Source organism: Hyalella azteca, unplaced genomic scaffold, assembly GCF_000764305.2.
Source record: "Hyalella azteca isolate HAZT.00-mixed unplaced genomic scaffold, Hazt_2.0.2 contig16827, whole genome shotgun sequence".
NCBI lineage: Eukaryota > Metazoa > Arthropoda > Malacostraca > Amphipoda > Hyalellidae > Hyalella > Hyalella azteca.
Window position 1 is genome coordinate 42,007 of NW_025946635.1, and position 12,994 is coordinate 55,000.

The following is a 12,994-nucleotide window of genomic DNA, read 5'->3' on the forward strand; positions in this document are numbered from 1 at the left end:
ATATGAACCCATGAATGAAAAACCTCCTCACTCACAGACGAGTCAGCCAGGGTCAGTTCAAAATTAATTGTAAAGTATAAAGTTGCTATAAATATTACTATTTTAAATTCTAGAGAACATATTTTAATGTATATATATTTTAGCTACGCGGACTGAAATTTAATTTGTTAGGTTTTGATTAGTTATAAAATTGAGGCAAAAATTGCTATTTAGTAAAAATTAGTATTATCTATTGCGCGCATATGAAGCGTATATATAGAATGAGGAAGTTATTCCCTGCATTACTAGTAATTGTCATCTATTAAAATCTTATCCTAAAATAATCCTTGTGCTACTGAATGAGTAGTAGCAGTGTACCGTATAATTGCTTGGCGTAAAGTGTTAACACCGGTCATTGTGCACTTAGTTTATGAGTGCAGGGTGCTCTGAGGGGGTTCTCAGTCTCGGACTGGTCGGTCATTCGGAGCTTCCGTCAACTCAGTTCAGTAACTTCAGTTCAGTTTCAGTCAGTCTTGTTGTGGCCGAGCTCGTGAGAGGTGTGGTCCAACAATGGCGGTTCCCGCAACTAGTGTGGTCGTTCTCGATCGTGGCAACAATACTACGTGCACAGTAAATCTTCATGGTAGGTATTGAGCGATTTTTGTTCGTATTTTTCCAGCCAACGATATTTATTACTTTATATTCCTACCCCGAAATGCCCATGTTTTCTAACCGGTAAAAATATTCTCGTTGGATGCCTCATGCCTTGAGGCTTGCTTGAACCAAATTGACCCATAGTCGAGTTTTACTTTCATTTCTTGAAAATGAGTACTATCATAAAGAATATAATTAACATCATTGGTGTTTATGTAAGTTTTTGACTTCTTGGAATTTAATAAAATAGAATTTTTATGCTAAAAAGTTCACTTGTTGGTTTCCTAGCCTATTCATTTAACAATTTCATGCAGATTATGATGCAGGTTGCCTACATAAAGACATTATGATTAGACTTTAGTAAATTTTTTCTACTTTCATATTGTTGAATATTTTTTAAAAGATGAAGAGAATAAAATCAATGCTGAGCTGAGGTGGGAATTTCTCTGCTATAAAAACTTGAAAAAGGTTTTTGTATTCACAAAAATGTTAGCTCCCATTTTTAATTTAGACATTTTGCTCCATTTCCTACCATATTAAAATTGAGCCTTACCCTTAGACTAAAAAATTAGCAAGAATTTCATTGGATTGAGCAAAATAGAATCATATCAGGTAAAAGAAGTGAACAATTAAATGAAATAAATTGGAATGATATAACTATGTATTAAATTGCATATTTCACATGTTATACAGCACAGATATTGTATTAAAACAAGGACTAGCCAACTAGTCTGCTAGCTTACTAATAATCTTTTTTAATTAAAACAGCCAAGCAATTATGGGTGAAACTGGAAGTGATTTGCTATTGGACTATAGAATTATGTATACTAATTTTTTTCTGCTAATTGTCAGCCAACGGAAAGTAGTCAATACTGCACAGTTTCATCCCAATCTGAATCTGAAATATTGCCCGGATTTTCCAAAAAGTACCGTTTTGGCCCATGAAAAATATAGCCTCATGGCCTACGTGAAGTTCAGAAATTGCAAGTGAAAATGGACTAATGTTCGTATTTTGCCCCAAAGAAATTGAAAAAGGTCTTAGGAATGGAAAAAAATGGCCAGATTTACGGGCATTTTTGCCAATTCATGAGTGGCCTGTGGCTTCAGCCCAATTTTCCACTCTGGCTTGTTTGCTGCTAACTTGAAACTTACCATCAACTAGGGCCACTCGGGACGATTTCAAAAGTTTTTCATTCATAACTTCTTACCATGAAACATTTCATAAACAAGTTTAGGCTCATTTCAAAGCTCTTTGCAAGGGCTATTGCATGGCTTCTCCAAAAAAATTCCAGATGCCATTTGTAAGGTGCCAGAAGCAAAAAAAAAAAAAGAGTTTCACAAGTAGCCCCGTCAAACAGGGCTACTCGGGACACTTGGAATAAAACTTAATTTTAAAACATTTGAAGCATGCAGAGTGTACTCATCCATTACTAACAATACTTTGAAGTCCTCCTCTTTCATTGTAGATGATGTAGAAGTGGAATAAATGAGATTTTCTGTGATTTTTACTTGTTTTTCCTTTATTGATATGATATTACCATGTACATTAATTACCATATTATTGATGCAATATTACTGTATCCATGAACAAGCCATTGAGCATTTCTACTACCTTGTCCACTGCAAGCTTCATATTAGCAGCATTATAGCATTTTTTCTGTATCTAAGCTTACAGGATGGCTTGTAATTTCACACCATTTTAATTGGGTTAAGTGAATTTACTATAAAAAAAAAGATTGTAAAAAACATACCTGAATCAGAAAGGAATGTTTTAGTGACAACCATCATATGTTTTGGAGAAATAAATCATAGTTTAGGTCTATTACTTTCCATTCTATGATGCCTGGGGCACAATTCTATATATGACATTCTATGCACAATTTTGTGATGACCGACGATGCACAAATTTTTTGATAAGTGAATTTTTTTTTTGCTGAGCAAGGTAAATGTAATCAATATTCTTTGTTTTTAATCAATTTTTTTCTTAACTGGAGCCTTTGCTAACTGAGGTTCTACCGTTAATGCATTTTTGGGGGTGTCCCAAATAACCCCGGGGGGTGTCCCGAATAGCCCCGGGGGGTGTCCCGAATAGCCCCGAGGGGTGTCCCTAGTAGCCCCGCCATGCGGAAATGGCCACCATTTTTTGTTTGATGTATGTAAATTCCGCAAATAGAGTTTTCATGCTGACACTTGTCTGCCACTTTTTTCTAAGCAAAATTTTTTAATAAGGCAAATTTTTTTTACTATGGACCTTAGCAGAAGTAACTTTTCAAAATATTGTTTTTCACCATTTTTCAGGAATTTTTCAAAGCTAGTAAATTAGTATTTTTGAACTTCCTTTATACTACATAGATAGGAAAAATGTTGTCATTTATACCACTATATTTAGTTTTGCAATATTCCAATTAGTTTTGCTACTAAAACAGTTTTACGCCGTGTCGGAGGACTGTCCCGAGTTACCCCGCCAGTCCCGAGTAGCCCTGGTTGATGGTATGTCCAGCAGAAAAAAATTCCAGAATGCATAAAAATGTTCCAATTGCAAATTGTTAGGTGTGAAGAACTCTCACCGCTCATTTGATTAAATCTCATGCCTTTGTAGCCTAATTTAGAATAATAAGTGTCTAAATGTGCATAATTTTATTTTAAACATTTTCACCCCATTATTATTACACGTGCTACATTCCATTGCAAAATTATGATGATTGATCAAGCTATAATGTCAGAGATTGCTTGCCATTTTATTGACCTTTTGTCTCATACCATATTATATATGCAACATGACACTGATGACAGTGCCACTTGCTTATAAAATTAATTGTAATTCAAGTACAACCATTTCCAAAAGTAGCATTGTTTGTTTTTACACCAGACAGCGGTCTTAATATATAAATGACACACATCCATATTAATGCTCTCAAATGTTGATTGAAAATGAAACAGGGTTGGCGATGATTAAATAAAAATGATTAAATCATGTGATTAAATCACTTGATTTTTTTATAAAAAAATCATGATTTTTTCGATTTTTTCGATTTTTTTTTATTTTTTTGATTTTTTCATATATTTGAATATATTGAGTGGCTGTCTTTAATTTATATTGAGGTATTGTTATTCATGGTATAGTATAAATGAACTATGAATGACAAATTGGTATATAAACTTGTTGCCTTTGTGTGTTCCATTAGGTTCCAATAAATTGATTGTTTTTGGTACCGGTACAGAGGCATCAAGTGTGCAATATATTGTACGTAGCTAGCAGCTTATCTAATTCTTATAAGGCTATAAGTAGTCTTTAAATATTTGATTATTTGTTATATATTGATTACAATATACAATTTAAATGTGTTAGCTAGCTTATACAAGGTTGGGATTGAACAACTGATTGAACAGTTTTGGGGCGAAATAAAAGAGTAATGGAGGTACATAAAGAAGAAAATTTATTTTCCTCAAGATTAGCATAACATACCATTTAAAATACTTATGTTTTGAAAACAATATCAGGAAGATGGGGTTTGTTAGCTGCATCACACTGTTGGAGTCGTTCTCGGAAGTTTTCTACAGCATGTTCACACATATTGCGAGGTATGGCCATAACCTCTGCTACAATAATCTGTTCCCTTAGCTGTGGTAGGGTGTGAGGGCGACTTCTGAATCCCTTTCTTATAGATGTTCCCAAAGAAAGAAATCGCAAATGCTCAAATCAGGTGACCTCGCAGGCCACTGCACATCACCTCTAAGAGACACCAGACCTCCGGGAAACATGCGTTTCAAAACATTGAGTGACATTCGGGCTGTGTGAGCTGTAGCCCCATCCTGCTGGAACCACACATCTCCCAATGCTTCATTTTCAACAATGTTTTCCATCATAGGCTGCAAGAAATTTTGCAACATTGCAGCATAGCGATCGGAATTCACTATCACGGTTACTCCCTCCTCTGAGAATGACTCCAACAGTGTGTTGCAGCTAACAGCCCTCTTCCAGATATTGTTTTCAAAACATAACTATTCTAAATGGTATGCTATGCTAACCTCTTGGAAAATAAACTTTCTTCTTTATGTACCTGAGTACCTCCATTACTCTTTAATTTTAAAATGATTAAATGCAGTAAATGGATATAAAATATTTGAATTGTGCACATGTTTATTTCAAACAGTATTAGATTTTCTCATAACTTAAGTCTCGTTTCAAGTCGTATGAGGTTGGTTTGGTTATCGTTCAGTTTATGTTTAGTATTGGTTTATTGGTCTGAATTAAATGGGAACAGTGCAGTCAGTCACTCAGTCACTACTAGTCGGTGTGTATAGAGGGTAGAGTCTGGTAGATTTATAGGACATAAAACTAGTAGATCTATTGATAGTGCTGTGCACTGTGCTACAATAATTGTTTACCCAAAAATCCCTAAGTGGTAAACACCACCTTGGCCTGTTGGCCATTATTGAAGGCAATAAGTGCCCTTTTTAGTCATCCATTATGATCCATATGCTGTTATTGTTAGTTGGCTAATTGCAACATAAAAAAATAACCCTTCAAAAAGACAAAAAAGTTGAAAAAATAAAAAAAATCAAGTAAATTAAAAAAATCATGAAAAAATCAAAAAAATCATTGATTTTTGATTTTTTGATTTTTTTTAAAAAATCAAAAAAATCACCAACCCTGAAATGAAAGCAGATAATTGCTTTGGTCTTGCTTTATTTTTTGATCATTCATGTATTTTTTTGTACTACATCGTGTTTCTTGTATTTTTTTATCTCTTTTGGATTGTCACATTGAGCTGCAACCCCTGTTTTTTACTCAGAATTGTAAAAACAATTGCACACTGCAATGCCACAGAACATGAAGACCTTTATACACTGCAATAAATTCTTTCATGGCATGCATGAAAACTAAACTAACGTTTGTATAAATGGAGTTCCTAAACAATCAAGCAGCTTAATCAAAAGATTGAGTCAATCTATTGACTGATTTGAGAAAATCTATTGGCTCAAGCATGATTGACCATGTATGGACTTGCTTGAGGTTTGAAGCAAGGCTTGATGGTGGCTGATGGAAAAGTTTGATTTTTGAGTGAAATTAATTGATGTAGGTAAACACAGATTTTTAGAAAGAAGAAGGCCAAACTTGTAGTCAAAACCATTGCTTTCCACCAAAAAAATTGCCAACCAAATTAGCTCGGAAAAAAAATTCCAACTAAATTAGCTCAAAAAATGCCACTCCTAGCAAACAAATAACACAAATTTATTTATTTTGTGTGCATTGATCCAATTTCTGATGAGGAGGAGTTTTTGATTAAAAGATTGTAGGTCTGATTGAAGTTGATTGTAGTGCTCATCAATCAATTGACTTCAGATTTTGATCAAGCCGCTTGATCATTTAGGTGCTCTTTTTGACGAATCACCACTTGATCACAATTGACACAATGTTGTGCAATGTTTTCCCCCTAGATGCCTAATATACCTACTCTAGTTTGTGCAATATATTTTTGAAATTTTGAAAGTCGCACTAGGTATATATTGAGAACCCTTCAATGCGGCCCACACACATATACTCCATATAGTGCTTGTCTAGATGTTTATTTTAGAAATAAACTAGAGTCCTGTTGGTGCTCTGAAACCATTGTATTGTCAATAGTATTATAATTTCATCTAAATCAATGAATTTGAGTAGGTACTGGTGCCCGTTCCGGCACAAAGGATCGAAACTTTTATTAAATTATCAGCCTGTGATTTGATTAATTTATTAACTATAGTTGAAACTCATGAATCGGAAGAAATTCGGTGACTCGTCTGGGTTTATTAAGTAAACAACGTCAGTCACGTTTGCACGTTACCATGACGTAGGTATTGTGTTCCGATTCTGAGCTTCGGGACCCGCGCGTGCAAGCCTCCACAAGTCACAACTGCTTCACACCTCGGTGACGAATTTAACTCTCCACCGCCTGTTGTTAGATCTCCTGTGGACAAGTCACGAAACGTACAAGAATCGACGACAGGCCTCAGCAGGCCTATTCTTCAGCGCCGACAGCACTATGAGTAACCGTAGCAATATTGTCACAAGCCTACTTCCCAAAAATGATTCGTTCTAGTGAGCGCAAAATGACTTGCACTGATTGTTGTCGCCACGTACGACAACTTTAAAATGTTCTCTGTTGCTTGCAAACTTCTTCATGTTGCGACACTCAATAGTTTACGTATACAATTTAAGTTGAAAGTTATGTTCCCGGAGAGTGACACATGGCGTTAAAGGGTTTAAAAACGACTTAGTATTGGTATTTTATAAGCCATCTTTGGAAGTTATACCTACTGGGTACTACAATTTTAACTAATTATAAAGAAAAATTGAGCTCATTCATCAGCTTTTCGATATTGTATTAAATTCTATCATGCATCTGTTTGAAGAAAGTTGGTCGTTCATTACAATCAATTAAATTAAAAGTTATGAGTTATTTATTAAAATACGGTACACTATTTTATTCTCGATTCTCGGTTTTCGTGTGTTTTCGAAATTAATGCCGAGATTCTTCTATTCAATTTAAATTAGTACCTACTGAAATGACTACGTAAACAGGCGGTGTTTTCGTACTACCGTACGTAAACAGGCGGTGGTTGTGGCATTCATTCGTGTACGTACTTGTTTTGGACCTAATAAATTTCGCATATCTAGTGTGCAAGTGCTTGAAGCGGGTGAAGTATAATGTTCATTGAAAACAGTGAATTAAAAGGTCGTTATCTAGAAATTTGACAACTCGAATTTTTGTGCAACTTCCGCATCAATTGCGTTGGGCAAACGAAATTTAGGTACGACTGTCTGTCTTTTAAATGTTCGAAGATTCCGCACATATTTTACACGTACATTCTAAATCGCCATGTATCGCCCACATATTTCCCTTTGCTGGTAAATTTTCATTCATGTATAACGGCTTATGATGAGCTCATTAACTAGTTTTGAATTGAACTCTGTATTTAATTTTAAATCATCTTAAGGTTGAAGTTTGGGTCCCTACTATTGCTATTAACTTATTTTTGGCTAACATTAAAGTGTTTCACATGGCCATTAAGCCAGCGGCAACTTTGCATTTTTACCCTAGGTTTTCCGTGTCAAAGTTTATTTATCGATTAAGGGCCGTAGAACGGTTTCCTGATTAATCTTTCCATTCGGATGTATATACATAGTGAAATTTTCGCATGAGGAGCATATGTTTCGCACGCGTATCTTGATGATTGAGTTGAAATTTACCTTCTTTTATTACTACCTATTGTGGGATTAAGCTTACCTGTCAATGGTGTAAGTTTTCGGAAGAAACTTGAAACTAACAAGTATATGCTATTATGATAGTAATGTAGTTTTGAGTAAATTTTATTGTAGAGGCTCAGCGTTTTATCGAAGAAAGTGGTCGCGGGATGAATGATTTAAAATATCCATGGAATTCGTGCGCAAGGTTCTACTTGAATGTGGTTCGCATCTTGAAGAAGTTGTAGTTGGTGTGCAGAGAGTTCGAGTCGTTCTGTCTTCTGCTTGTGCGCAAGATCAATAGCGGAGCTACGCAAAAACCATCGCAAAAACTTCGCTCTGGGAACAAGCGAAGGAAGCATAGGAGCGACTCGGCGCCTTGGCTGCTCCTGCGTTCTGAACAGCGGAGGAGGAGAGGTGACGGCAGTGGTGGCGGCAGTGGCGGCGGCAGCAGCGGCGGCAGTGGCGGCGGCAGTGGCAGCGGCGGCGGCAGTGGCAGCGGCGGCGGCAGTGGCAGCGGCGGAAGCAGCAGCAACAGTAGCAGCAGCAACAGTAGCAGCAGCAACAGTAGCAGCAGCAACAGTAGCAGCAGCAACAGTAGCAGGAGAAAAAGTAGCAGCAGCAACAGTAGCAGCAGCAACAGTAGCAGCAGCAACAGTTGCAGCAGCAACAGTAGCAGCAGCAACAGCAGCAGCAACAGCAACAGTAGCAACAGCAACAGTAGCAGCAGCAGCAACAGTAGCAGTAGCAGTAGCAGCAACAGTAGCAGCAACAGCAACAGTAGCAACAGCAACAGCAGCAACAGTAGCAGCAGCAGCAACAGCAGAAGCAGCAGCAACAGTAGCAGCAGCAGCAGCAACAGTTGCAGCAGCAGCAACAGCAGCAGCAGCAACAGTAGCAGCAGCAACAGCAGCAACAACAGCAGCAGAAGCAGCAGCAACAACAGCAACAGCAGCAGCAACAGTAGCAGCACCAGACTTGATCGCAAAAAATTCCCGCAAGAAAACTGGGAAGAGGCGTATAGTTCGTCCGTCCGGTGTATTGGTTCCTCCGCTGTCTCCTGGGAACTCGTGTGCTCGTAACATTCGCCTCTTCTGTCGACCCTCTTCCGAACAATGATGTACATAATCCTCAAATGATATTTACGTGTATAATTAGTACCTAGTTCGTCGTGCTTTACATTCACTTTAGCAAGCATGGCAATGTAAGTATTGTTTGGGCCTGTTTGTTTGTCGACATTCTCATATAAAAGTTGGAGCTGCTTCTTAGTTTCTTTATTCAGACATTTTATTTGGCGAAGTTCACCCGCATGTATATTATTAACAAACATGACACCAGTTGCGACAAAATTTGTTATTTATGCACAAAATTGAACCGCAAATTTAAAAGACCACAAATAATGCTTTAATGCTTTCAATTGCGTAATTATGTGGTCTAAGATTATGGCCTAATTAAAAAAGCATGAGATTAAATCGGGAAGAAAAATTAACATCTGATTGAGACTTGTGCTTTTAAAGCCTCTCATGAGGCACCTTGAATAAAGCTATACCGATTATTCAAAAGCTTTGCACACAATTTCCGGGTTCCATAAACCCGCTCAATATAAAGGCGGTCTCCCCAAGACGTTCCTTGCGCGCCACCATCCGCGGAGCTTCCTTCGGCTGCACCGGCTGCGTCCGCAAAAAATAAATCGCTTTCGTTCGTCTTCGGCGGCAGTGAGGAAAGTTGTGCTCCGTTGCCGCCGCCGCCCTCTAACTCTGCTGGGACAAAAAAGCCTTCCTTCCAACTCCAACGCTGCTGCAGGCGGCAAAAAATTCCCCAGGAAATCAGTGACGACCAGGAAACTCGCGCGGTGTCGGGTCCAACGGCGCTGGTTTTGTGATGCGTTGCTGGTGCCGGTGCCGGTTTTCTTGACTTCCTAGCGTGCGTCTATACTGTAAATTCGCTAGTTGATTTCGTCTAATATTCTATAGGGGGCATTGACAGCGCTATGTATAATTACAATGTATAAAATATTAGAATGACTGTCGCCGGTTTTCTAGACTTCATATAGAGTGCTTCTATACTGTAAAGTCGCTAGTTGATTTCTTCTAAGATTCTATAGGGTGCATCGATAGCGCTATATCTAGAATCACTATGTGTAAAATATTAGAATATATGTAGTGACTGTCGCTGATGTGTAAGATACTGGAATTTCATAGATTGCATCGATACCAATCTGTAGGATAAGAACATATAGAACATTCAGAATAGGTATCTGTGTAACTGATGTAGTCTATACGCTGTATCGAGAGTGCTCTATAGATTTTGATTATATTGAATACCTATTAGAATATATAAAATGCCAGATTCGCTGATGTGAGCTGGAATCTTATCAATGGCGCACTATTATTATTGGAATGTTGGAAAAAAATAAAATATGTCTGCCTGCAGACGCTGTCTCGGCGCCATTGTTGGACGTCTTTCGGGCCATGGTTGTCGTTTTCTACAGAAGATGTATGAAATAATTATATAATAAATTTATGGCTTACACAAGTTAAACAGATTCATCTTGCATGTTGACGAATTTGCAAACAAAAAGATAGTGTAATTAATATATAACTCAACTTTTTCCTGAAGATTCACAAATTTTTTCCCTCTTTTCCTCATTTTATTTTTTTTTCGAAATCTAATTCCGTATCTGCGACGATTATTAAATGCATGACGTGCGAAATAAAGAGCTAGCGGATTATCCCTGCACTACCCGTAATGCTCTATTAGGATTTTTCCATGTCAAATGAATTATACTATTAGCTGCGGTATTTAATACGCCTAAGTTGCCAAGTGCGGATGACGACGTTTACCATGCCAAACCACCATTAAATAAGTGAAACTAAAAAAAAATCAAACCATTTATTAATATACGGTACTTTTTTACAAATTCATCCGATACGACACACTATCAGCGGCATTCTCCTTAGTCTTTCGATTCTTCAATACCTAACCTGAAAAATAAACATTTGTGGCTGCAACATGAATTCTAACACCGACTCACTCAATGTTACGATTAAAAATTGTATCTCTCTTTCCAGGTGCCACTGTCGTGTCGTGGAGAGTGAATAACCAAGAACAACTCTTCGTCAGGTATGTTTGACTTCTGTGTCATGTCGTAATTAAGTTAATGATCTGGCTATCATCATGCAATGTTTGAATTCTATGTTACGACTGCCTTGTTGTAAGTTGAAGTTGTGACAACTCATCGATAAAATTTATTTCTGTTACGACTACCTGTCGTATGTTGAAGTCGTGGCGCCTCATCAATAATTTTATAGTTTTTTTATATGTTACGACTGTCTTGTCGTAAGTTGAAGTTGTGACATCTCGTAAATAATTGATTTCTATGTTACGACTGTCTTGTCGTAAGTTAAAGTTGTGACACCTCATCAATCATTATTTTACGTTAATCATAATTTAAAATTTGATTGAAATTTTTTCGTAGCGCTTTTAAACCCAGGGTCTGATTTATAATTACGTCACGTAAACAATGATTAAAGAGTCCAGGAAAACGTTTTTCGGATGTTTTCTATATTTAAATAACGACCTTAATATTTTGTGTCGAGTCCTTGCGTTGTTGTTGTTCATTTTACCTTATATTCCAACCAAACTGCCAAGTTTGAGCCTTTTTTAGCGTATTTTCTCATTTATGGCAAAAATTCACTATTGTGCTCGCCATGTCCGTCTGTCTGTCCGTCCGTCCGTGACTTCAAGTTTTCGTCGACGAGAAAATGCGCTCTCTGTCACTCACTGCAGTGAGTACTGAGTTGTATTTTTTTTGTGTGTATGTTCGGTTAGCATTCTTGTTTTGAAGTATATCCATCCAATTTACCTCGAATATATCCACAAATCCCTTTTGGCCATAATGTCGATGAGAACTCTTGGTCAAAATATTCGACAACTTTCTAAACTATTTGTTTTTGCACATTTTGTTAATCATAGCGAAAAATTTATATAACGGTTTTTAATGTCTATCAATGAAATTTTTTCGTGCAGCAAGCAGTCCGTGTTCGATGGCAAGCGGCCCATCCGCGGCGGAATCCCGATCGTCTTTCGTGAGTCTAGCACTTGATTTGAATGTAAATAAAACTGCGAACTGAGGTGTAAATAACAAAATTCTGAAGAGATCTTTTGCCTGCATTGTCATCGGTGAAATTACATTCCGGTTGCCGAAATAGAGCTGCAAGATGACACAAGAATAATTCACAAATATTTCACGTTGGTCGCGAAGTACGTTATAACTGTGTTATACATCCACAGATATCATCATCGTACATTAATCTGTCCGAATTATCATTATAATTTTCTAAAATTTCTTAACAGTAAATATGCAATATTAAATTTCTATTAGTATGGTAATCGAAACAATTTTACGTGCAATGCAAGTTTATGACGTATTTTCTGGCGCACACAGCCCAGTTCGGTCCGTCCAACACCGGACCTCAGCACGGCTTTGCTCGCATCTCGCGATGGGAGCTGAAAAAGCCTCCCGAGCGCCTGCCTACAGGCGACGTGGAGGCCATGTTCCAGCTGCTGGACAACGAGTACACCAGGACCATGTGGAACTATCCCTTCAGTCTCACATATCGTCTCATCCTGCGGGAGAAAGAGCTGCACTTCAACATCAGTGTATACAATCCTGGCGCCGAGACCTTGTCGTGTAACTTGCTGCTGCACACCTACTTCAAAGTGCCTGATGTGCGCAGATGTCAGATCACTGGCATGCGAGGCTGCACTTACATCGATAAAGTGAGACTGGGGGTTCTAAGGGTTTAATTGTGTGGGTTGTTTACAGAGTAACCATAGTAGTAGGTACAAAAGTCAAAGAAGTTAGACGGAATGTGATGATGGTTAAGTCACTGAAATGCGGTATCGTATTGATGATGTCCACTGAAATGCGGAGTTTTCTTTCTTTTTTTGAGATAGAAGCTTATTCATACAACAGAAGTTTTTACTTGAATCTATATTATCATTCACTCTGTAATACTTATATACGTACTTTCTCTCTACTCACTCACACTCCGTATTTCTTTCACTCTACTTATTTATACTCCTTATTACTGACTTTCACTCTAATTACTTTCACTCTACTCGCTCAAA

At 37.5% G+C, this 12,994-nt stretch overlaps 1 protein-coding gene across 1 annotated transcript in view; it reads left to right on the plus strand.

Moving 5' to 3' along the window:
* Nucleotides 1-501: 501 nt before the first annotated feature.
* LOC108674512 (glucose-6-phosphate 1-epimerase-like) overlaps nucleotides 502-12,994 on the plus strand; it is a 17,278-nt gene continuing 4,785 nt past the window's right edge. The window contains exons 1-4 of the mRNA XM_018162471.2: nucleotides 502-622; nucleotides 10,933-10,984; nucleotides 11,891-11,949; nucleotides 12,309-12,643. Coding sequence (XP_018017960.1) covers nucleotides 550-622; nucleotides 10,933-10,984; nucleotides 11,891-11,949; nucleotides 12,309-12,643 — 519 coding nt within the window. The 5' untranslated portion in view covers nucleotides 502-549. The remainder of the gene's footprint in view (nucleotides 623-10,932; nucleotides 10,985-11,890; nucleotides 11,950-12,308; nucleotides 12,644-12,994) is intronic.